Below are 25523 nucleotides of genomic sequence, written 5' to 3' on the forward strand. Positions count from 1 at the left end.
TGAGTGTTTATAAATTTTTATTTCTTTTTTTTTAAAAATAATGTATTTAATTTCCTGGTGTGTGTGTACTTGTTTCCTTAGGTTAAGTATTAGGCAGAGACAGACAATGTGAAACAGCTTTCCCAGGGGGCCTCAATGAAGCAGAACGGGAGTGTAACAACCGGGAGAAGGGACCCTACGCCTGAAACACTCGGTGCTCTAGTGCCCGTCAAATGCACACGCACATTCTAACACTTGTTTTTGATTAACATCTAAAATTACTGAGAGAGAGATACAGTTTCAGCACTTAAATATATTAACTGAAATCCAAGCACTTGAACACGACTCTTAACTCTAAGTTCAAAGTTATTGCACATAAGACATTTTAATATGTTTCAGACTAAGCAGTTTGTTCCTTTCAATCTTGTTGTTAGTTTTCTTTCAGTAAGCATATCATTTTAAAAATAAAAAACAGAACAAAACCAAAAATGTTTTTCAACACCTTCAAAATATTTATCTATTAGTGTTTTTAATACACATAATCTCCATCAACACTGAGCTGAGATCCAGTTTGGAGGAGGAGAGAAAGGGATTAGTAAACGGTTTAATACATGGAGCTACATTTTGTATACACAGGGCAGTCCATACTAGAGAGAGAAGTGTATGGGAAAGATCCACATGAGGCTGGAATGCAAAAATAGAGAAGGAGAAAGAGAACGATCAGCCACTGCTTAAAGCCAACCAACCAGCTGAGCCAACTGGCTGTTTTCCTTTATGAACTGTAGGATTCTGCTTGCCTACCTACATCCTTCCAGATCCCATCTCTCAGCCTCATGGTCAAAGTGAACAAGACAAGACTATCTGTCAAATCCATGTACATTATTTGAGAGGGGACCCTGCTGTACAGTCCAAGAGACTTCCTCCTTTCTTGGAGTCTGCACATATTGCCTCCATGGCCCACCCAGGTCCTGCCATTTTAGGGGGTAAGAAGGGGATAGGGAATGGAAAGCAGATCTTCCATACTGCAGTAAAGAGCATGACACACAAGATCAGTGGACCAGTCACAGATACTGCAATAAATTATTTCACTCTGAACAACACCACCCCCCCCCAAAAAAAACCCCAACCAAACAAAAACCCGTATTGTTTGTCAAGACATTGATTTTCCTTCTTCATCACTTCTCTACCAATGCAGAGACACCATTACATGGTGTCACACCTGATGGAAGATATGTGGGCAGTATTGATGGAAGAGCTGCTTGATAGGGAGATGACACCATGGGAGGTTGCTCTGGGAACTGTTATGTTTTCAAGTCAGCACACACACTCAAAACACACAAACTTGATCCATTTGCCAACAGGAAAAGTTATGCTAAGGAAGGAGTTCCTGTTGGTAAAATATCTTAACACTGAAAAGCATTAGGGGGGTGGGGGCAGGCAGGCTGGAGAGCAAGGGACTTCAAGTGACTCCAGTGTTCATTCCCCTGTTTACATTTTGGATTCTCTCTCTATATAATGAAGAAGCTGAACTCTTAAGCCACAGGGCCTTGTTCACAGGGTCTAACACATCCAGTGGATCATTCAACTGCTAAACTGAATCCTAGACTAACCACTGCCACGTTGGAACTGGTCGAGACTGAAGAAATCCTATGCCTTAGTAACTAATCCAGAACTGAAAAGACAGTCTTTTTCCTCTCCAAAGAAGGAAGGCTCTACACGGCTAAAGCCCTACAGGGTTAGAAAAATCACTTTGTTGATTGACTGAAAAACATATTTACAGGTTATTAAACATGCATGACCAGAAACAAATCCAGAACCAGACATAGGCAGGCATGAAGCACACAAAATAAGAGAAAAGTCCCAAAAGGCAATGACAAATTAGGATTCAGGGGAGGGAATACAACAATGGATTTTTTAGGAATGAAAGTTCAAGTATGCGTCATGGTCTGCGCGAGGTGACTGGTGGGGAAGAAATAACCCAATACAAAAGCAAGCCCCAAGAAAAAACAGAGCAGTTCAAGTAGCGCATTGACTAAGAAGGTCAGCCCCTTTGGGAGCGGCACATTTCAGTACAGTGTCCTCAGTCATAGCTAAGTACTCTTTCCTCAGAAGATCAGGAGAAATAGCTGAATCAAGGGGGCTACACAATATACATGTATATATAATAGAGAAAAAAAAAAGAGCAGGAAACTGGAAGGAAAGGAATGTAGAAGGTTCAACACAGCAAGGCGCATTTATCATCACATCTGGCTACAGAATATTGTTCTCTAATATGGCATCATTGCAAGCATGTTACTGAGGTTTACTGGGACTTTAGCTTTTTTATTTAATTTTTTTTAAGAATATGCAGTAGCACACTAAGCCTAAAAGGCTCTACCGGAAGCTCAATTTTGCATAAGCTCTGGAATGCTCAGTATAAGCCAAGCTGGCTACTTCTGTGGCACTCACACACACACAAACTCACACTGTCCTAGGATATACCCATTTACACAGCACATGTACACATACATCACCTTTCAATGCATTCATCCACATGCCCATAAGGACACACACAAATATTATTAGCATTTGACGACTGGGACTATTCTAGGAAACTGAAATGTACATACACTTTGGGCCCAGTCCAGCCTTGAGTTAAGTCACTGGTGAACCTTACAGAATTAACAGGAACAAAACTGAGCTACTTATCATTGCCAATTTTTCCATTAAAAATAAAACTAAACCAACCAACCAATTATATCTTTTGAAGCCAATAACAGATCTCAAGTCTGGGATCAGAGGGACTGACATGAAGATGGACAGAGGACAGGTGACAGGAAAAGGAGGACACAGATAACTTCTCTTTCATTGCAGAAATGTCATTTTCAGGCGTCTCCCAACACCTTTTAGTGACTGCTTTCCACACCCCACACTGCTTCTTTCTTAAACTGTTTTTGACCAGGCTGTTTTGGTTTCTTAAAGCCTAAAGTATTTGGCTTTTCATCAAAGCTTGTCAATCCTCCAGTGACCACCCCAATATTCAGAAATGACCAAACATATTCCAATCCTAAGACTAGGTGGCACAAGGACCAAACAAGACAGCCTGGGTGTGTTCCAGATGGAGAAAAGACCAGACAGAGTGGGAAAACAGCACTCTGCTTACCTCTGTGTCCCATACTCAGTCAGTGGGCTTGTCTACTGAAGAAGAAAGGAAAATGGCTTGAATCTCACAAAGCCCCTGAGCTTTCAGACTTTGCTTTCCCTTCTCCTGCATAAGGGGGGAGGGGGAAAGAGAAGGAAGGATGCTCCCAGGAAAAGGGAAAGTAGAAAACTGAAGTCTATCACTAGTCCCTTATCTTTTCTTCCTTTCCATTATCCATCCCACAAAGCTTCCAGGTAAGGTAGGGCTGGAATTGTATACCAGATTCACAGAACACAATGGGCAGCTTTATGGCCATCTCTACTGACCTGAGCAGTTGCCAATTTTTGCAAAGAGTGAAAAAAAAATCACAAGAAGTTCAAGTCTGAAAAGCCCTAGGAGGTCATCAAGGCTATCACTCCAGCTTGCTGAGGGATATACTGAATCCCACCACATATCTTTAGCTTACACAAAAGCACCCAGAGAAACTATTCTTCAACCAATACTTTACGAAGACAAAATCACAGTCTGTGTCATGATGTTCTTGTCACTAAAATGCTCCTCTTCCTTCCCTCATCAAACAAACATGCAGGAGCCACTTGCACATTACTAAGATAGTGATGAATTTTGAGTGCTACCAATCTGAGTCAGCTTCCAGCCAAGTTTTCATAGAACAGGATGAGATCAGAGCTGTTTTTCACTGATGCCACTGGTTCAAGCTTGTGCTATCCAGGACAGGTGTGGAGTATTATTTCACCTGAAGAAATCCTGGTTTTTACTATATTCTGAGACACGATCTTGCTGTTGGTGAGCTGATTGCAGGGAACAATCCTGCACTGCCACCAGAAAGGACATGGTGATAGAACAGCTCTCTGTGGGTTCTCCTTGCTAGGAGGCTGTTCATGCTTTGTTTATTTTTAAATCATCCCCAGGTCACTATTATTTAAAAAGTCCTTGATGTCTCCCATGAGCAAAATGCCTGACAAACTGGAGAGCATGCCCAGTTCCTCTCAGTTGTGCCATCAGCAGGCAGGGGACAAATCCATAGGCAATCTGTTTAGCAAAGGACTCTCCCTTTCATGCTAAGGGGGGTTGAGCAAGCCACAGAAGCTTTTCACCTGTTATAAGACCACTGTTTTCAAGGTGCATAATACAAGCCTGTCTAGGCTGAGACCCAGAAGCAGCAAGACTCTCAGACAAAAATAAATGCCAGTTTCATCTCACCTCTCTACCACACTAGGTAGAGTCCTGCAATTGGACCTTGGTGATGCCACCCTCCATCTAAACTGTGGGCAAGCACGTGCTGTGCTAACTCCTGCCTGTCATTCCAACCATGGTAAAGCAGACTAGGGAACATGCCCATGACATGCCCAGATATCTGCCTGGGGAAACGTTTCAGCAGCTGGATTTATCTAACAAGGTATTAATTCAGTATTAACATGGCTGCAAGTGGGTATGTGTAAGCTTGTGCATATTACTGCATGCATGTCTTTGTGTTCATGGGCTGTAATACTCAAGACAGACCTAAAAACGTGACAAAAACCCCAGCGAAGCCAGCACTGCAGACATCTTGTATTCTTTTGCTTTGCTACAATGCTAGGTTCTGCCATACTGGGCATCCCTGTGGCACTGAAAACAGCATTCACAACACCCACACACACAGGCTCCCTCTCACACACACCCACACACACATGCATGCGCACACACTTTTTCTACCATAGTAAGTTACATTCAACTGTGTTTCCTGATCATCTCATTAAGCTGCTCCTCTCCTTGAACTTGACTGCTGCCTCCCAGCCTTGCTGCCAGCATCCTGACCAAACTGTGCTCTTCTCTGCTTCTACCAGATGTAGCCTCCATCATCTGCCTCGCCAGCTTCTCCCTCCTCTTCTTCAGCCTCCTCTCCAGCTTCCTCAGTCTCTTTCTCTTCTTCATCCTCCCATCCAACGCCGCTCCCAAAATCCCCCGAGAACCCGACTATGTCATCTACAATAAGAAGGGAGTGAGTTAAGGAAATGACTCTCTTGGGAACATGCCCGTGTACCCCCCCAATATTCTGCCCAGGACTTAAGCAGTGGAGCAAACTGTGAAGCAGGACCAGGCCCGCTTAAACAGCTCTTGCACACATTTCACCCTCCAGTAACAGCACTATCCATTCTCTCCCCATCCCCTCTGGTTCCTGCTTTTATCTAGAGCTCTCATAATACTGACCAGAACCATGCATGGCACCACTGAGTAAGGGCCAACTCAGCCCTGCCCCACGCTAGCAATGCACCTCACTGTCCTCTGTGAGGCTCCCTTCCTTCCCATCTAGCTCTCAGCCCTGTCTGTCCTGCCAACATAGACCCATCTTTACCTGCAATGTCCCTGCTCTCCCAGATGGAGTACAGCCCTCTAACTGGGGCAAATAGTGCCTAACAGGACAGTAATTGACTACCCAGGAGAGACTAAAAGGAGGTCCATGTTTATTTAGTAACTTCTAATCTGCTAGGTCTGATGCACAAACTGCTGGGTGAAGTGCTGTGACCAGTGTTAGGCAGGATGTCAGACTAGATGATCACAAGGTCTTTCTGTCCTTAAAAAAAACCTATTAATCTGAAGCCCAGTCTTCTGAATTCTGAGCCTACAAACCTGGAGTTGGCTGAACACCGAGGCCCAGACTCTTGTTGCATCTTGCTCTTTGTTTTTCCTGTCACATTCACTTGCCTTTTCCTGAAGCAGTGGTGCAGTGAAACCTTATCCTTTGTGAAGCAAGGCTTACTCATTACCATGAGAGTCATAAATCCTTTCTTCCCTTCCCTCTAGTTTCCTTACCGCAGTCTGGGTTTCCATGTATCCGTGTCCCTGTTAGCTCCATGCCAAGCTGGTCGACACACCAGCACTCCCCACTGCTTTGGTCACACTGCATTTTCCGGTAGTACCCATCTTCATCACAGCTAGGAATGAAAACACCTAAAAAAACAGCAATATGTTCCTGGGACTCAGGGGCCAGTGCAAGGACAGGATACATACAGTTCAACTGCCACTGTTTCATTTGATACAAAGGGAGTGGGACTTGGCCACTCCAAAAAGAGTTACTGAGCAACTGTCTCAGAAATCCAGCATCTTGCACCTGAACCTGCCTCTCAAGAGGCTGTGACAGTGGTGGGTCATGATATGGGGAAGATGTCATGAAGCAGGAGCATCACAGCTTCAAATGCATGATGATAAAGCATCAGACAAGGCTCCTACTAACTCAGGAATAGCCCTGTCTGCATCACAGAGTCACACATGGCTGTCATGAGGTGCGTCATGTCTTGACTTCAGGGAAGGAAAAGGGCATGTGCACATTCAACTCTGCTTCACAAGGGATGCAAAGGGTGAGAGGGCTTCCCAACCAGAATTGGCCCCAAGCTGTTAGTGATGCCAAGCCTTGCTACCCCAAGTTGTACGAGTAACCAGCACCTGACATCTCAGCTGTCACACAGCTTTTGACTCACCAGGTTTCTTTTTTGCTGCTTCCTGGATCTGAATCCTCTCCAGCTCAGTGAGACAGGGGGGCTCTGTAATATCCAAAACAAACCCTCTTAGAAATGAGTACCTTTCAGGCTGCCTGGACCACTTCAGATTTCTGATGACTTCTTCAGAGGTTGCCAGCAAATGATACTGGCGATGAAGACTGCACTAAATTACTCAGAGGGCCAAGGTCTGCCTAACCATTTTTCCCTCCAATCCTGATCATCCTAGATGCCAGCGTGTGTGGAGCTCCCTACCCACCCAAAATCTAGAGCCCTGGACAATCAGACTCTTTGCTAACTTTCCCTTAGCCTTTCTCCCCTGCTGGAGGGATGGTCCAAAAGACAGCTTCTCTTCTCTCATGGCCTTCCCACCACCTCACGCACTTCACGGTACAACAGAACTGCCCTCACATTAGACTTCAATAGAAGTGTTACTTTTAGGTGTATCCTCTTGCCTACACTCAGCTCTCTGCTGCTCACTCTGTTTATTTATAGCAGTGTGTATGTGACTGCACACCTTTGCCACAGCATCTAGCTGCCTCACATTTTAAAATGTAACCTACACAGGGTAGTCAAATGACAATTGTTCTTAGGGAAACTATTGCTACTATTGCTGCCTGGTAGCTGCTCTATGCTGTCATCCCACAACTCCATTAACAGCCTGCCTGAACATGTGCGGTTTACACGGTACCCTCAAGATCACCAATCCTGGCTCAGGTGAGAGGGAGTGAGGAATACAGCAGGAGCGGCGAGAAGCCTTTACTCACAATGCCTTAGATATTTCTAAACCACAACTGTGCTGCAGAGACGAGTCCTAGATAGAAATGTCCTTGCTGTACATTTCTTAAGCAAGGTGGGCCCTTGGGGGTTCACAGAAAAGGGCCAACATTTTGTGGGGTCCCCAATTACTTGAATGAGCTGACTGAAAGCCCATTACAGCACATTATTCTCTCTCAAGGAAACCTGGTGGGGACGCACTCTCTCTCCAGAAGCAGAAGCACCACTCTGCTGTGGAAACATGTCCATCCTTGTAAGTGTCGCAGGAGTTGAAGAAGGGCCGGATGCAGATCTCATACTTGTCCAGGTTGATAGCTGCCAGCTCTGTCTGGTCCAGGAAGAGGTCACTGTTTGTGTCCAGCTTGGAAAACATCCAGCCGATAGAATCCTTGCAGCTGGCTACCAGGCTCTTGTCCAGTACTGTGAGGACACACAAGGAAGGGCAGAGAGAAGGGTGAGATACAAATCAAATATGCCTTCAGCATCATGCACAGGTCCTCTTAGACAGCCTAGCCTCCTGGTAGGGGGCATGTCACCAGTGTTCACACTCATACTGCTCTTCACATACAATCAGTAGATTCAAGATAAAAAAATTAATGGGGGGGAAAAATACAAAGGACGGGGCCTTCTGAGGAGCAGTTTTCAAAACCGTCAGCTGCTTTCCCCGAGCTAAGCTTTTCCATCCGCAGGTCAGGCTCTCTTTCAGAAAGCACCACACAGGGAGAGCCAGGTCGGCAACCACCCTTTATTTTTGTACCCTGGCCAGATTTTGTCACTGGCATTCCTGAGACACCTTTGCTGAAGGGGTCTCAGGTTGATACATTGTCCTCACATGACAATGGCCTGGGGAATCATACCACCCTGATGAAATGAACACAAGGAGGTGGGATGCAGAGCACAAAAACTGGACAAAGTAGGAGTGGAAAATGCAAGTACTTTCCGGCAGGTGCCACCCTGCTGTGCTTGCTGTAATCCCTGCCAGACACACACCAATCCATGGAGCTCTAAGGAAGCCAGGTCTGGGTCCCCAGGCAGCACATGCTCTGAATCCTACTTCTCTTTCCCCAGTCACAGAGGGTATGAAGCAACTGCCAGCCTGGCTCTGGATGGGCTTTCTAGCAGCAGGGAAAAAACAAACACAGCCTGCTGTTCCGATTAGCAAAGCTGAAGGAGGAAAGCTCATACAGGAAGCTGGCAGGAGCGTCTGCCTCAAACTCAGCTCCAGCTGTCGACTGCATCGTATGCAGTGCCCTGGGGGAGCACTCAGCTCAGACAGCCCTGCTCGCTGACATTTAAACTACCTACATTCCTCCTAGCCACACTCACTTCACACTCCACATGTGCTCTGGAACCAACTTCAGACACCAGTCAGGAGACAAGGGACTTGGTTTGAATAAACAGAGTGCAGTGTCTGCCTCCCTTTGTATGTGCTCACTCACAAATGCCCACTCTGGGAGACCTCTCTTGTGTGTCCCACCCAGCAAGGTGGGTCTAGCACCAATGTATCTAACTCTAACCACACGATTAGGGCTCTCAAAAATTGACTTTTATACAAAGGAGACTTCAGCCACTAAGAAAAGCCCTGCTTCCATTGAAAACTATTCCTTCCCTATATCAAAGGTTCTCTAAGTGACCATAACATACCCCTGGGGTGTTTTCCAAACCAGTCAAATGGCAGCAGGTTAATAATGGCACATGCATTAAGATACACTCCACTGGATACACTGATTCGAGCTCCACCAATTACAGGAATTGTTGAGAAAAGTCTAAGCAAAGATACTGCCACCAAACATTGTCACCAGAGATTTATATATATAATTATGCGCATATATATATAGATATCTATCTATATCTATCTATCTATATATAAAAATAATCACTCAATCACTGTGAAATGAGGTAGAACACAAAACCCAATGAGCAAAATACAGCACTGCTACATAGCAGGTTAGCTTCCAATGCATCCAACTGAAACTCCAGGGGGAAGGGGTTACAAAGCAGAAAGAAATTATCTGAGATAGCATTGACCAGGATTCCTGGGTTCACATGCCTATTTGTATTAAAAGGACCATCAGGGATCAAGAGTCAGGAGCACAGTGGGAGGTCATAGGAAGAATGCCTCAAGCCATCCCATAACAACTAACCCCAAGATGGAAGAAGGCCACCTCCTGAATCACCAGCCCCAGTCCATGCACAGATGTCTTCTTTCCAAATAATGTCCTGATCCAACCCTGCTTAGGTCAAAAGAGCTGGCAGTGCCACAGTACAAACTCTGCCAACAATGGGATAAACAAGTCCCATTTAAGTATGTACTATTCACCCTGACATCTATGAAACTATACCCCAGAACAATGTTCTCTCCTGCTCAGATTATGGACCAACTTCTTTGGCCACCAGGTTCACATCAACTGTGTGGAAAGCAAAAATGCTTGGAGAATTTCCCCCGCTTAGGTGAATCTCTAATCCAGCAAAGTAAGTGGAAGCACCTGCACAGAGTTTCTTGCACTGGAAACTCCAATTCCAGCACCGGAGGATCAAGCGGGTAGCAGAGCAACGATACATTATATCTGATTCTCCAAGTGTGCACAGTCTCTGGGGGACTTCAAATCAATGCGATAAGTTAAAGATTTAGGGGGGGAACTCCTGCTGGGCCTGGGCAGCACCTCTGGGATGCCAGCTGCGAGGCTGATGTCATGGAGATGCAGCACTGTGACTGTGCTCTATTGCACATTGCTTTCCCATCCTCTCCCAAGGACACTGATCTCCACCACAGGCCCCCTCCTTGCTTCTACCTTCTGTTGCTAACACAACACATGTGACATCCATAGGCCTTATTTGCACTTGGCTTATCTAAATAAAGGGCATAGGTGCTGAACAAGGTACCAAGCTTGTCAAACAAACCAATCAAGCACAGCTCATGCTGATGAATGGGATAGTCCACTGGAAATTCAAGCCACTGATGTTAGTGAATAAGTCTTCCAACAGCAGAGCTCCCACAGAGAAGACTCTTAGGCATGTCTGCCAGCACACACTGTCCAGGCCTGCACAAAAAGCTCAGTTTCTCTCTCAGGGAGGGTACTGGCATGCTTCCTGTCCAGCCCAATGATTTGCACCTACCATTGAAGAGGAGACACTGATCCATTTCTAGTTTGCATCTTGAATCCAGGAAGTTTTTGGAGAGTGTTGGGGACAACTTCCTGTACATGTGTTGGAGGCCAACTAGCAGCCATGCTCTTTTTGACCTGCTGCTCACAAACAGAAAGGAATTGGTGGGGAATGTAGTAGTGGATGGCAACTTGGGCAGCAGTGACCATGAGATGACTGAGTTCAGGATCCTGAGGAAAGGAAAGAAGGAGAGCACCAGAGTACAGACCCTGGAGTTCAGAAAAGCAGACTTTGACTCCTTCAGGGAACTGATGGGCATGATCCCTGGGGAGGCAAATCTGAGGAGGAAAAGTAGTCCAGGAGAGCTACCTGTACGTTAAAGAAACCTTACTGAGGGCGCAGGTAGGAATCATCTTGATGCACAGGAAGACTAGGAAGTATGGCAGAAGACCAGCTTGGCTTAGCAGGGAACTTTACAAGAAGTGGAAGCTTGGACAAATGACTAGGAAGGAGTATAAGAGCACTGCTCAGGCATGCAGGCATGACATCAGGAAGGCCAAAGCATAGCTGGAGTTCCAGCTAGCAAAGTACATGAAGGGTAATAAGAAAGGTTTCTACAAGTATTTCAGCACAAGAGGAAGATCAGGGAAAGTGTAAGTCTCACTAAATGGGGGAGGCAACCTATTGACAAATGAGATGGAAAAGGCTGAATTACTCAGTGCCTTTTTCACCTCAGTCTTCACAAGGTCACCTCCCAGACTACTGCACCTGGCAGCTCATTTTGAGCAGGAGGGGAGCAGCCAACAGTGGCAAAAGAACAGGTTAAGAACTATTTAGAAAAGCTGGACATGTACAAATACATGTGATGGACAGGATGCACCCAAAGAGTGTTAGAGGGCCAATGTGATTGCAGAGCCACTGGCCATCATCTTTGAAAACTCATGGTGATTGGGAGAGGTCCTGGACAATTAGAAAAGGGCAAATATAATGTCCATCTTTAAGAAAGGGAAGGAGAAGGAGATAGAGTTCATGCTCAGCAAGCTTGTGAATGACACCAAGCTGGGGGGAGCAGTGGATATGCTGGAGGGTAGGGCTAGGCTTCAGAGAGACTTCAACAAATTGAAGGATTGGACCAAAAGAAATCTCATGAGGTTCAATAAGAAGTGGTGCAAGGTCCTGTAGTTAGGATGGAATAATCCCATGCACTGGTACAGGCTGGAGACCAATTGGCTAAAATGGACCTGGGGGTTACAGTGGACAATAAACTGAATATGAGCCAACAGTGTGCCCTTACTGTGAAGAAGGCTAATGGCATACTGGGCTGTATTAGTAGGAGTGTTGTCAGCAGATCAAAGGAAGTGATTCTTCCCCTCTATTCAACACTGGTAAGGCCACATCTGGAGTACTGTGTCCAATTGTGGGCCCCCCACTACAGAAAGGATGTGAACAAATTGGAGAGAGTCCAGCAGTGGCTGACAAAAATGGTGAGGGGACTGGGGGACATGACTCTGAGGAGAGGCTGAGGGAACTGGGCTTGTTTAGTCTGGAGAAGAGAAAACTGAGCGGGGATTTAATAGCCGTCTTCAGCTTCCTGAAGGGGGGTTCCAAAGAGGATGGAGCTTGACTGTGGTGACAGATGACAGAACAAGGAGCAATGGGCTCAAGTTGAAGCAAGGGAAGTTTAGGTTAGATATTAGAAAGAACTTTCTCATGAGGAGGGTGGGAAAGCACTGGAACAGGTTACCCAGATAGGTTGTAAAATCTCCATCCTTGGAAGCCTTGACTGGGATGATATAGTCTGGGACAGTCCTGCTTTGGATAGGGAGTTGGACTAGATAATTTCCTGAGGTCCCTTCCAACCCTAATTTTCTATTATTCTCTGAATAGAGGAACTGGGGCCAAAGTCCCAGCTCCCCAGCTGCTGCAAGTCAGCAAGCTCTGCTCACATCCAAACCACTGCACTGATTTACACCAGCTGAGAATCTGACTCTATTCACTGCAGACCACTGCTCCTCCCTCTGCACAACCAGCAGGAGTTAGACACATGTGCACTCATGAATGGACAGTCTGCTGTTTCCATACCATTGACTGGATTGGTCCCTGGGCTTCCAGAACCATTCTGCTTGGAGTTCTCGTGCAGGAGCTGGAACCAGTCCCGCAGACGGTCCCCCAGGTCAGCCAAATCCTGCCCAGTGCAGGTGTCTGAAAATTAACAAGTAAAACATTAAGCAAGTGTCCAAGCCAATGGTGAGGGAAGGAAGGATGGAAGTGGAGGCTGAGACTGGATGGGAAGTGGCCAATTTACCCCATGCAAGATGAGACAAAACCATGGTACTGGGAGAGTGGGAAGCAGGTCATCCTATCCTTGAGCAGGCCCAACAGCCAGGCCCAGAAGCCTGCCAGTGGTCTCTAAATGTCTTTCTAGCCCACTCCTCCTGGAGACCTTATCAGCAGACAATGCACTTTGCTCTGTGTCCTTGCCCACTTCCAAGCCCTGCTCCTTCTCATAGGCATCCGGGCTGGAGATCCAGCCTGCTCTTCGGCAACTTCCCTCTCAATGGGTCCCTTTCCTCAGTGACTCCTACCTCATCTGGCTCCTGCATGTGTAGTCCTTTTTATGCTCATCTTTCCTCCCCCACCCATCTCTTGCACTCCCCCTTCCCCTCTCCTTCACTTCCTTTTCTTAACGGTCTCCATTAACACCCTGCACTGACGCTGCTGACTCAGTCCCCAGCCCTAGTCCAGCTCCAGTGAAGGCAATGAGCGACAGCCAGCCACATATTTCTCCTTTGTGCTACTTCTCAGCCTCAGACTCTTGTTACTGATCATTTATCAGGCACTAGCCCAGCCACCTAACATGCAGGGCCAGGACAGCAGACCAAGCTCTGATAGGTCCTACATGCTCTAGTGCTGCCTGCTTCTTTGGAGACTTGTCCCTGGGAAACAAAAATTCAAATGCTACCACTGATGCCAACTCCAGGGCCAGCAGCTGGGCTCCACTCCCCCTGACGTAGAAGGCTGGGGGTGCCTGCATACACACACCCAGCTATGCTCCTGTCTGCGGGCGGTAGCCTGCCCTACCCCACTGTCTTACTGAAGGCCAGCAGTGCTGGCACCTTCATTCTCCTATTGCTCCCCGCTCCAAGGGGCATGTGCTTTTCTTGTTCATTCTGGTACCCACAGCTAAGGCAAAGCCATCACTACCCAAAGCCTCCCTCCTACCTTGCTTAGTATCTGTGGTTGAAGTGGGGCTGTGCTCAGTGAGGCAGGGGCACTGGCCCTCACACTTCACCGTCAGCTGCTTGCTGGTCAGGCAGGCTTGTTGTTCCAGTTTGCACTGAGAGACAGAGAAGGAAGAGTGAGTGCAGGAGGCCAGATCCTGCTCTGAGCATTTGGCAGGTCATGCTACCCAAACCACACATGATGCTAAACAGAGAAGCTCCCGTGACTCACCAGGGAGCAAGCATGACCCCAGATGAAAGCAACTCGCTATCTACATAGGAACACAAAGATCAGATTGCTATATTCAAAGACTTGGGGATTTCTGCCTTCCTCTGTAGCACGTGGCATAGTCCTCTCCCTAGGATCGTCTGAACATACATTAACCTAACAAATTCCCTCCTATTGCAGTAGCAAACCATTGATGGCACCTTTTTTCTGCTGCTCTTTCCTTGTGGCACATTGTGAGGATTTTATGTCCAAGAGGGTGCTTTGTGGCTGTGGTGTGGCACAGGTGTGGGTGTGTTGAGGGGGAGGATACAGATGATTTTGTGTATTCCTTTGAATAAACTGCAGTCACAGTGCAGGGAACTGGCCTGTGATACCCAATGCCTTCTCAGGAGCACATGTCACCCCTCCCACAACAAAGCCAAATTCATCAATTGCTCCTGTGCCTCCATGCCGCTAGAGAATGGTCAGAGCTAGAGTCTTGAGCACCATCAACCAAGTGCCAGCACAGACCCAAGCTGCACAGCAGGACTTTGTTCTACGCTAGAAACCATGCCAGGCTGCAGCTCCTCACGGGCTACCCTGGTACACCCACCTACACACCCCGCTTAACACAAGTCTTGTTTCCTCTCTCACCACAGAGCTGTAAGTGTGTCCATCAGAGCCACAGACAGATGCGAGCTGGGTCATGTGACAGGGCTTGCAAAAGCTCTCTTTGTTTCCATGGAGTTTCAGGGCAGGCTGCTTGATTCTAAACATGGGAAAGAGAGAGACATGGAGATGTGTTAGGCAGGCAACCCAAGCTGTCTACTCCCTGACAGGGTGGGATGAAGGCGTCCGCTTTTCAGCTCCCTAAAGAAGTCAGCCACTCCTATCACTCTGGGGCAAATCATCCTCATTTGGCAGGCAGCTGTCCACCTGCCTGCCACACTGGGACCAGGGACAGGGTGTGGGAGGAACAGAAGTGACCTTTGAAGCAACAGGTTTATAATCAAAGCCCAAGTGATCCTGGAGCTGGTTTTGCACACCTGGGTTTTCAGGGTGCAAGGGGAAGCAAGTGGGAGGTGGCCCAGCAATCCCCAAAGGAACAATGTGTACAAGAATTGGGTCATTTCTAAAGAACATTGGAAAATAAGTAGGGAAAGACACGATATTAGCGGCTGTAGCTGCACAGGGTTCTGGAAGAGCCAGTCTGCCGTGGGGCCTCTCTCCTGACCTGTGCTCGGCTGGTGCAGCTAGAAGTACTGACCAGCCCACAGCATGATGCAAGTTCAAGAGAGAGGACGTTACTCCACTGAGAGCTCCTGACTCCAGAACACTTCTGCTCTCTGTGCTCCAACGAATGCCTGAAGCATTATTCCAGCCTAGGCTCAACACTTTTTGTTTTCCTGTTTAGTTGTGGGCTGAAGAGGCTGGTCCCGTGCCACTGCTTTGCTGGCAGTGAGGATTTTACATTATTATAGTTGGTAGCTCCCACACATTGTTGTGCCTCTACTAGTGCATGTTCCCATCCCAGGGAGGGCTCCATCACTGTGACCCAGCAGCAGCTAAAACAGCTGCACCCAGAACACACTGCTGGCTGCAACAGAATCAACCAGGAACTTTAAAGTATGGGGTGTAGGGAGGTTAGGAAACATCTGCTCATCAGCCCATCCTGTCCACAGGGAATCTGGAGCCCTTTGTGTGCTCTTCCTTCATCTCTGACATTGCAGGCTCATGTAAGAATCCACCTGTTACAAGGTGAAGTTCAAGTGATAAATCCTGTCCAAGCTGCAGCTGTGTTAATTAACATCTTCACTAGTGCCAGGCTTCTGCAGTCTGTCTGTCTCACGAGTAAGGCTGAGAAGAACCTGACCTGGATTCCTGAGTCCAGGGCAACTAGCTAGCGCCAGCTGTGGCAATGATATGGCTTTGTTCCCATGTGTTTCTAGAACAAAAACATTCCCAGCTACTACCCATTTATAGACAACCCTACAATAATAAACACATGTATGTGCCGCAAAGAAGCACACACAGAGAGGAAAGAATTAGGAAACCACTAAAAAGTTTCTTCTATTTTAGAAGTCAAGAAGGCTATTACAAAGAACAATCAGCTCAGGAACTGAGTTCAAACTGATGGACTAATAGCATGGCAGCATCTGTCTGAGTCTGTTCCTGTCAAAACAGATGACATCTCCTTGCTTGACGTGCCATGGCCTTGCCCCTCTATAGCACTGTTTGCTAAGTGATATTATTCATACATCACTGTGTTTTAGGAGTATAGGAATAGGCACAGGAAGTTGGCATATCATCTATGCTGATGGACAAGTGGAGTATCACAAAGGAGGCAAACAAGGAAAGATAAGAACAGTTCCAACCTCTTCAACATGATAAGCTGTGACAGGAACAATGCCATTCAAAACCCCCGCACAGATTCCAGGCTCCCTCTTACCTGTGTTCTAGCTTTTTGCGGCTAATGCACATGGCCCTCTGGTAGCCCTGGGCAATGCAAACCTTGTGCCGGCTACATTTCACTTTCTGGCAGGGGTCTTTGGTTGTGTCCAAAGCTGAAGATAGAAAAAGAGAATGCTGGTGAACTAAATGTCCCCTCTGTCATTTGCAACCCATCCTGCAAATGGCAACACAGTCTTCATCATGATAGTCTCAAAAAGAGCCTCGTGTGGTAACGGTCACCTAGGCCACACAGCACAAGAATGTCATCTAAACTCGTCCCTTTAAGGCAGCTGCACTCTGGTTGTTAGCTTCTGTTGCTGGCGATAGCACAGGACTAGAGCACAGTGATAATAGGAAAACCAAGGACAACTTTGAACTTTCCCTTTTTGTCAACTGAAATTTCATTTTCTGCCCTGTACCTGGTCAAAAACCAGCACTTGTGTATTAAGAACATTTCTGCAAATGTGTCCAGCTCTTTTTGCACTGAAAGGTCAACAAAGGATTTTATTTACAAACCAAAATTTGGAAAACCCAGGACTGTGCACTACACAGGCTGTGTGAGCTTTCTGTAAAATGCCTGTTTTCCTAAACTGCATCTTGCTATAAGAGAGCTGTCTCTCACTCTTTTCTGTAAGGGTGATGCCTGCCACATCCTATCTCCAAAGTACTACATGTACAGCAGCTTAGAGGTAGGACTGATCTAGTGGTCTGAGCATGAAGCTGGGAGCCAGCATTCCTTCCCCAGTTGTAACCCCAGATCTCCTGAAGACCTTTAAGCAAGTGACCTTTGGTAAATCCCTTTAAAATTTGCCTCAGGGTCCTCCTTAAAACTTATTTTTGTGATGCCTATAGACACCTTGCCAAAGGTTATGCAGCAGGTGTTAGGAGACCAACAATGTCTTCTTACTTTCTTGTATTCCTTCATCTGCTGGCCGGCATCCATCTGTTATCATCTAAGTATATCATAGCAGACATGTTCCTTGGGGGAAAAAAGACCATTTTTATGTTCTGTGTTTGTACAGCACCCAACATAATGGTCCATGGCTAGAGCTCCTAGGCACTGCTGCAACACAAATATCATCATCATCATCTTCAGTTTCTTCCTCTATAGCGTGGGAGTATTCATGAAGAAGCACTGCAAGAGGGTTAGTTCCTATCTGTAAAGTAATAATTATAAATAACAACATAGCTATAAGTTAACAGCTAAACAACACTTCTCATACTGCCTCCTCACCTGAACTGTGAAAAATCTTCAGTGACTAGGGCCCTGTCTGTAGGGAGGGCAAAGTCAGCTTGACACGAACAGATGCTGGTCACTAACAAGGCCCGGCTTCTGGAGCTCATGAATGCTGCATACTGTTAGGCCAACTTGAGTCACTGCAGCCAGGGGCTCACGCAGACAGAAAACCAACTATGTTGAGACCTGACCCATCCAAACCAGGATGAAAGAACTCAACAAAAGCAAATGCAGCACAGAATCAGGAATGCTCTGATCATACTTCTGTCTTGTCAGTCTGATAGCACTAAGCTTATGGGGCCAATTCACACATTGTAAAGGAACTTGCAAAAAAAATGTATTTGATGCACTACTTCCCGGGTCTCAGATGTTGTCCAATCTTCTGCTAATGCTCTCCCCCTGCCTGCAGAGAGCCTCCTCAAGGGCAGATCACCAGCTGCAGCAGACAGCCCTGGCTGCCGACCAGAACTTCTATCAAGCTGCCCTTGACACCAACAGATGCCTTGTATTTCACAGCCCTTCACAACTGCATGTAGACAGCGTTCCAGTGGAGAATGCAACTGCCCCAACCCTGGCTGACAGGAAATCAGGGCCCAGCACTAGGCATGGCAATAGGCCAGCAGTGGCAGAGTCTGTTGCAGATTGGCTCCAGCAGGACGGGCCAGTATCTCTGACAGTTAATGCACAGATCATGCCCAAATAGAAATGATGTTCAGCTATTTGCTAGGGTAGCAGGCAAAATTTGGAAAGTGAGAAGAGGGTGGGGGAGGCAGGGGAGAATCAGCATTTTAAGATCATCAATATTCATACTAAATGTGGTGGAGTCACACTGGCCTGTGTCAGATTCCCAGAGTAGCTTTCTTCCTTCATTTGTACTGTATCTACGTAGAAACAAAACTGTAGCTCCTCCAAACACCCATAGTAAGAAACCTGTGACATCACAGCCCCATTCTGTTCCCACAGCAATTCCACTGTGATGTCAACGTAAAAGGATTACTATTTCCAAGTGGAAAATAAGCACAAGAGGCTAACATCAGAATAGCCCCCAACACTCATGCAGCACCTCTATAAGCATTACTGGGCAAAACAATTTAATCCACCACTGAAGCAGAATCAGCACTGGGCTGAACAACAGCTGCTCTTTAACAGCACATGGGACCTTGCCCAACCTGTCAGGATAGGAAATGGAGAACAGTGAATTTGCTGGGATGATGTGGAATCTACTCAAGCTGGAATTTAGCTAGGACAGTCACGCACACTGCTGTGGGAGGAGACCTTTAATCACCTTAGTTTAATTACCAAAGCACTGGTCAAGTTCTTTGTTTAAATTCTACCCATTGGATGGCAGCTCTAGAGGCACATTGCACATGACTTGCTGGTGAGGCACTGGCTCAGAAAAAAAGGAGGCACTTAATCCCTAGCTCCACTTGACGCAGGATGCTGGTGTTCCTCGCCAGTGCTAAAGTTCAGTATCAGGTAACTGGAGTGGATGGCAGCAGGACTGTCTAGAGACACATTCCTGGAAGTGTCAGCAACTCTGCAAACAATGAGCATAAGCAAGAAACAAGAGTTACCTTCATCAACTGGCTGATTATCCTCCCAGCTCTTGATATAGTCATCCTGGGGAACAAGAAAGAGAGGGGGAGAGAGGGAGAACAGCTTAGTCAATGGAAATACCAAATGTGAGAATCCATGTTCAGAACTACAAGCCTGATGATCAGTGATTAAAGACAACACTGGCCTGAAGAGGTAACAAATTAACCTAACAAATTCCCTCCTATTGCAGTAGCAAACCATTGATGGCACCTTTTTTCTGCTGCTCTTTCCTTGTGGCACATTGTGAGGATTTTATGTCCAAGAGGGTGCTTTGTGGCTGTGGTGTGGCACAGGTGTGGGTGTGTTGAGGGGGAGGATACAGATGATTTTGTGTATTCCTTTGAATAAACTGCAGTCACAGTGCAGGGAACTGGCCTGTGATACCCAATGCCTTCTCAGGAGCACATGTCACCCCTCCCACAACAAAGCCAAATTCATCAATTGCTCCTGTGCCTCCATGCCGCTAGAGAATTGTCAGAGCTAGAGTCTTGAGCACCATCAACCAAGTGCCAGCACAGACCCAAGCTGCACAGCAGGACTTTGTTCTACGCTAGAAACCATGTCAGTTGTCTCACTGACAACTGGGGCTTGGAGGACAGTCACACTGACACTTGCAAAGACAATTTAAAGGTTCCTATTATGCTTATTTATTATTTCCTTCAGGATTGCTAGAAAAGTAAAAACAGCCAATCATTGTTCAAGCAGGCCCTATGGGGAATTCCCTTTGCCCAGCACAGCTGTAGCAGTGTACCTTCACCTTGGGATACGTCTATAGGGCATGGTGTAGTCCCAGACTGATACACCCCCAGTAGTCTTCAGTGACCTAACTTGGGCACCAGGAGCAGTAAACAGCTGTTACACAGAGATCTGCCTAGGTGAAGCACCATGCTATCGGCTTCCAGTACCCATGCTAGCTCATTCAGACGTAGCTTAGGTCTCTCTGCATGACACAGCATTGTGCTGTGTAGATATACCCCAGCTGGGGCCTCTGGTGCATTCAAGTCCTGGCTTAGAGGGGATGGGTCTGGTTATCTATCGTAAATGTCAGTGCGCTGCTCAGTCAGTACCTACCCACATTATTAAAGGTGCTGAGCAAATTACATTTCTTGGAAAAGGAAAACACATGTCTTTTGTCTCCGACTCCCTGATCTTGAAAAGCAATTGATCATTCCTGGTGACTCAGCACTGAAGTCCCTCAAGCCACTCCAGCCCCTGATGCCCGCCTTTGCCTGCTCCAAGCAACAAGGCTAAAGCAGGATACTACTCTAGCCAGTGCTGCTCTTTTTAAAGGCAAAGCAGCAGTGCGCGAAGGATACAACTACAGGTGCAGTAAAAACACGGAAGTGTAAGAGCTGCGACTTTCTTGGTGGGCCCAAAATTTACGTGTTGCAGGTGGGAAACTGAGCTCACTTGCCCAAGTCAAAACAGGGAGTCCAAGTCCCTGCCCCCTGCTCAGGCAGCCTGACAACCACTTCCGCTGTCACACTGTGCAGGACTTAAACCCACAAGCCTCCTTTGTTTGTGGAGTCGCCAGATTTGGAAAGCTACCAAGTTAGCAGCACTAGCATAATCAGTGACGCTGCTCTCCTTGAAAATGTTTTTCAAGGCAGAATCAAATGCAGGAAACAACAACAAAGAGCAGAAGCAGAGGGAGGGGTTCAACAGTTCCATGCTATAGGGAAAGCGGCCACCATTGCTGTGCAGTGCCAGTGCTGGATCTGTTCAGGTTTCTCCTTGTGGCTCTCTTACCTGTGCTACCTGCAAACAAACACTGTTGTTATGCTCTGGGATGCACCTTTATGGTTTGTCACTTGCTGCTTAGGCCTATTAAGAATAGTGCTGATGTAAGAAGAATAGGGTCTTCCTTGCTTTTTGTACAGTGCCAAGCACGGTGTCAATATGTAAGTGACATCAACAGATAATAGTATCATGTGCATATCAATCAGAATACTACTACCAGTACTACTCCATGTGTATCATTATATAACAACCACCTCCCTGACAGGTATTTGCCAAGTCCTTCAGTGGTACCTTCTTTTTGCTGACAGTTGCATAGGCAATTTCCTGGGGAGAAATTGTACGCAGGGCTAGCAGAAGGCCTATACAGCACTGCAATTCCACTTCAGTGGTCCTTTGCATAAGGATAAATCTTCCCTTTGTGCATGAACAAAGGCATGTGTGTATGGGCACAGATACATATGCAAAAGCAACCACAGTCACATACCTGCTCCTCTTGGCCATGCTTTATGCAGCATGCAACTGTTCAAGTCAACTCCTGCTAAGCCAGGGGAAGTGGTCAAGGATGAAAGAACAGAAAGGATAACACAGATGCCCTGTAAAAATTAAATGGAACCAGATTCAAAAATCAATATTCACTCACCTCCACCTCCTGGGAATGCAGACCACAGCAGAAGAGTAGATAAAAAAAAAAGGGAGGGGGGGAAGAGAGAAAAGAGAACACACATGAAATAAAGACACAGCTAGGGCTCTGGCTGCAGAAGTGAGCCAGATTTGTGATCAAACAGACTATTTCTTTGTTTAAATTCCCTGAAATGTCAGAATTAATTTCCTCTAAGTGATGTGTTTTTATAAAGACTCCCCCAATGCATCTTTCCTGCTTTCCCAATTTGCATTCATTAAATCATACTACTGTCACAATGGCAACAATGAAATTAGATTGCGGGGACAAAACTCAAGATGAATGCTGATCATTCAGTGCTTTATTTAAGCAGCAGCACCTCTTCCAAGACATGCTGGTTACCTCTGGGAGCAGAAGCAACTGTGTCTTGGCAGGTCTGTGTCATGTTTGGTGCACTTGAATTCACAGTAATTCTTATACAGCTTTCAACTGGGCTGTAATAAGTAACATTCAACAAACCAAATTTAAGGCCCTTGCTGACAATAGAATCTTGACTTCCTTCCTGTTCTGCCAACTTCCTAACACACCCTAGAGGCAAATATTTTAGACTCTAGGAAAGGGGACATTATATTTAGGAATGACCAGTAACCTATTCTAAGTTGCTCTGTCAGGGATTTAAACCAAACTACTGCCACCATAGTGTTACTTGGCTCCTGGTAAAATGAATGTCCCCATTCCTTTGGTCTCAGCTATTCTCTTCAGCTCAATGTCCACATCCAGTGTTAATCTTCCTGTCTGACACATCCAAAAGCCTTGTGGGTGTTTATCAGCCACACCACATGCTGTATCAGCAGCAGCAGCAGCAGCTGCAGTTCAGGAGAAGAGCTGTGTCCTATTCAGGTTTCCCAGTTATACTAAATGGACTCTTGCCACGACAAAGCCTTTATTTCTGTGCAATGGATTTGGGGAATACCACATACTCTGATAGCATCCAGGTAAGGGACTTGTGCTAGAAGAGCTTCCACAAATGCATCTGAGTGGGGGGGAGGGGGAGGGGGGGGAGCTGTGATGAGACAGCAGTCTTTGAAAGCCACTAATTGGCAACATAGATTCATAGATGTTAGGGTCGGAAGGAACCTCAATAGATCAAGTCCAATCCCCTGCATAGGTAGGAAAGAGTGCTGGGTTCAGATGACCCCAGCCAGATGGCTATCTAACCTCCTCTTGAAGACCCCCAGGGTAGGGAAGAGCACCACCTCCCTTGGAAGCCCATTTCAGGTTTTGGCCTCTCTAACTGTGAAGAAGTTCCTCCTAATGTCCAGTCTAAATCTGCTCTCTGCTAGCTTATGGCTGTTATTTCTTGTAACCCCCAGGGACGCCTTGGTGAGAAGAGCCTCACCAATTCCCTTCTGCGCCTCCATCTTGTTCTCTAGGTATAGATGTCTGAATGCAGTTTGTAAAAGAAATCAGGGGTTTGCCAGTCTGACCCACCTTGACACAGCTATATTCTTAGTGAACACTGGGCTCATTTTATAGGGACATCACATAAAAGCTTCCTAGATAGGCCTTATCTTGAAGGAACCAACAGCACCACACAATAATACTGCAGTATCAATGGGGGCTTCTCACTGCTGTTTCCAGGGGCCAGCACCAGAGCTCTGAGTGCCCCAGGCCATCTTTTATCCCTGCCAGCCTGCAGCCAACAAGTGCTTTGCTTTCCCTACGTTCTGCTGCTGCCCTGTTCTCCACATGCATTTCCTGCTCTTAGAAAGTCAGTACATTGTGGTTGGATCTGACAGGACCCAACATCAAATTCAGGTGTTGTGCTCTGCAAATGCACTAAATGCCTGTATTAGAGACCTTTCAGTTAACTGAACCCTCTGGCTATTACTCTGCTAGCAGAGTATCTGCATATTCACATTGGCTCCCTTTTCATTTCTCAATAGGTTATACACTGAAATTAAGGCCATCTCAGTGTCTAACAAACATGAACATCCCCCCTTCCCTGTGCCTCACAGGCCTACTCCTGTAACCCTCCCTCTCCCACACAAGCTCACACACAGTTCTGAGTGAACGTGCACAGTCGCACAGAAGCACATGCTATCTGTCACAATGCTCCTTCCTTAATCTTTCTAATGAGACCTGAGCTGTTGGTTCAGCCAGCCTTGCTGACACAGGTACTGTTTCTCAGTCTAGGCCCCAGCCCTGAGATGACAGAATTTTTATTTTCTGAACAAGTCAAACAGCGGATTACAGGGACATCCATGCAAGGAAGGTGTCCCTGTAAGGACATCAGCATGCTGTCTTCTGGATGAGTGGGTGGAGGGGTCCCATATCAGGAAAGTCTTAACAACAGTAGTGTCTGTCCAATTTCACAAGCAGGGAAATGCCACTTCTCAGGGCAATCGCTCTCTCTGCTCAGTATCTAACAGAACCTCTCTGTTCCTTCTTGTGGGACTCCCTCACAAGACTGCAAGCACCTCTGATGACTCAATTCTGTTCCTTTCCCTTCCTGGCTGAGTCTCAAACCACTTCCTCCTGGTGCTGGCAGGTTTCAGTACAGCTGGAGCTTCAGAATAAGAGAAATGGGCTGATGCTGCCATGCCCCAGCCAGGCTCAAAGGCATTGTGTGTCCCATCTGGCACTGGTGCTCTTTGTGTGGACAGCGATTCAGAGCAAGGCCAGAACAAAACAAATGTATTTTCTATTGAACACCCACTCAAGACTTCCAGCCCTGTCCACTCCCACCACCATCGCTTTCAATGGCCCCAATCAGCCAAGCACACAAAGCAGAACAAACAAGCTCCCTCTCCCTGAAGGAAACGGCACGTCGTCCAACCTGGCACGCTGCCACCCTGCAGCAGCTCTGCCAGTCCCACCAATGGGGGCTTCCGCAGTGGCAGTGGCTCGCTGCACTATGGAGCCAAAAGCCACTTGAGAGTTATTGGCTGAAGCGGGATGTGTAACAGCTCTTGGAAAGACTCCCATTGAGGAAAGGGAGTGTGTCTCTAGGCTGGGGATGAGCATTCCCCTACACTGGACACAGAAAGGGAGGAGGATGCAGCAAAGGGCAAGCTGCGGTTATCTGTGCCACTGTATGGGCTGCCACACTGTATGGGCGATGCAAGGCAAAAGCTGACCTCAAGACTGGTGTCAGTGCAGTGTGTTACCATGGGGAAAATGCTCAGAAAACTCTCTTAGGCCATTCGATCGTCAAGTCAGAGGATTCAAAGCTAGCAAGAACGTACTCTCCCAACCCAGGAAAGCACCTTTGCTCCCCTGAAAACAAGCCAATCAGGGCATGGGACAAGAAGGTCCCATTGCTCCCTGCAGCTTCATACAAGGGGTTGCCCGCAGCTTGGGAGGAGGTTTTCCTTTCCTGTGAAATTCAATGGATTCTGATGGACCAGCAGGGCTAACCCTGCATGGACTTCTGTAAGAAACCACAAACACCTCTGCCTGTCAAGCCTTGTTCTGCACCAGACTTGCTGAAGTACCCTCTGGATGGGCACTGTGGGGTGGCAAGTTTCTTCTGTGAGGTAGGCTGGACATTAACAAATGTCCAACCTACCTCACAACCCCTTGTGCTTGGACACAAGTTATACAGGGGCACTTCTATGGATTTCAGTGGTGTTATCCCCAATGCCTATAAACCAATGCTCGCAGTATGGGGAATAAGCAGGAGGAACTCGCCCTCAGAATAGCTAGTTCAAACCCAGATGTCATAGGGCTAATAGAAACATGGTGGGATTTGTCCCATGACTGGGCAGTTACAATTAGGGGCTATAGGCTTTATAGGCGGGATAGAAGGAAGGAAAGGTGGGGGTGTAGCACTCTATGTCAAGGAGCACTACACATCCTCTACCAGCAGGATGGGATCAGAGGAAGGGCAGGTTGAAGTGCTCTGGGTTAAGATTCAAGGGGACCGTGGGGAGAGTGATTTGACAGTGGGGGTCTACTACAGACCGCCCAACC

At 46.9% G+C, this 25523-nt stretch overlaps 1 protein-coding gene across 1 annotated transcript; it reads right to left on the reverse strand.

Moving 5' to 3' along the window:
- Window positions 1–23077, reverse strand: SPOCK2 (SPARC/osteonectin, cwcv and kazal like domains proteoglycan 2). The gene is made up of 11 exons (XM_019538648.1): window positions 23040–23077; window positions 21570–21681; window positions 19168–19213; window positions 16355–16469; window positions 14560–14674; window positions 13699–13813; window positions 12559–12678; window positions 7573–7791; window positions 6577–6639; window positions 5912–6049; window positions 1–5083 (listed from the first exon to the last, which is right to left on the reverse strand). Exons 1-11 carry the CDS (start codon window positions 23075–23077, stop codon window positions 4938–4940), a joined length of 1227 nt encoding a protein of 408 aa, XP_019394193.1. The 3' UTR covers window positions 1–4937.
- Between the last annotated feature and the right edge of the window lie 2446 nt (window positions 23078–25523).

This window comes from Crocodylus porosus, unplaced genomic scaffold (genome assembly GCF_001723895.1).
Source record: "Crocodylus porosus isolate Cpor-Errol unplaced genomic scaffold, CroPor_comp1, whole genome shotgun sequence".
NCBI classification, from domain to species: Eukaryota; Metazoa; Chordata; order Crocodylia; family Crocodylidae; genus Crocodylus; species Crocodylus porosus.

Bases quoted from the DNA above. Each gene is read 5' to 3' on its own strand.
- SPOCK2 (XM_019538648.1), bottom strand. From the start codon at position 23,077: ATGAGCCCAGTGTTCACTAAGAATATAGCTGTGTCAAG. The intron at 21,682-23,039 runs GTGGGTCAGACT...TCACTTCTGCAG, and splicing joins AAGAATATAGCTGTGTCAAG to CCAGAGCCCTAGCTGTGTCT. The intron at 19,214-21,569 runs GTGAGTGAATAT...CTTGTTCCCCAG, and splicing joins TGCATTCCCAGGAGGTGGAG to GATGACTATATCAAGAGCTG.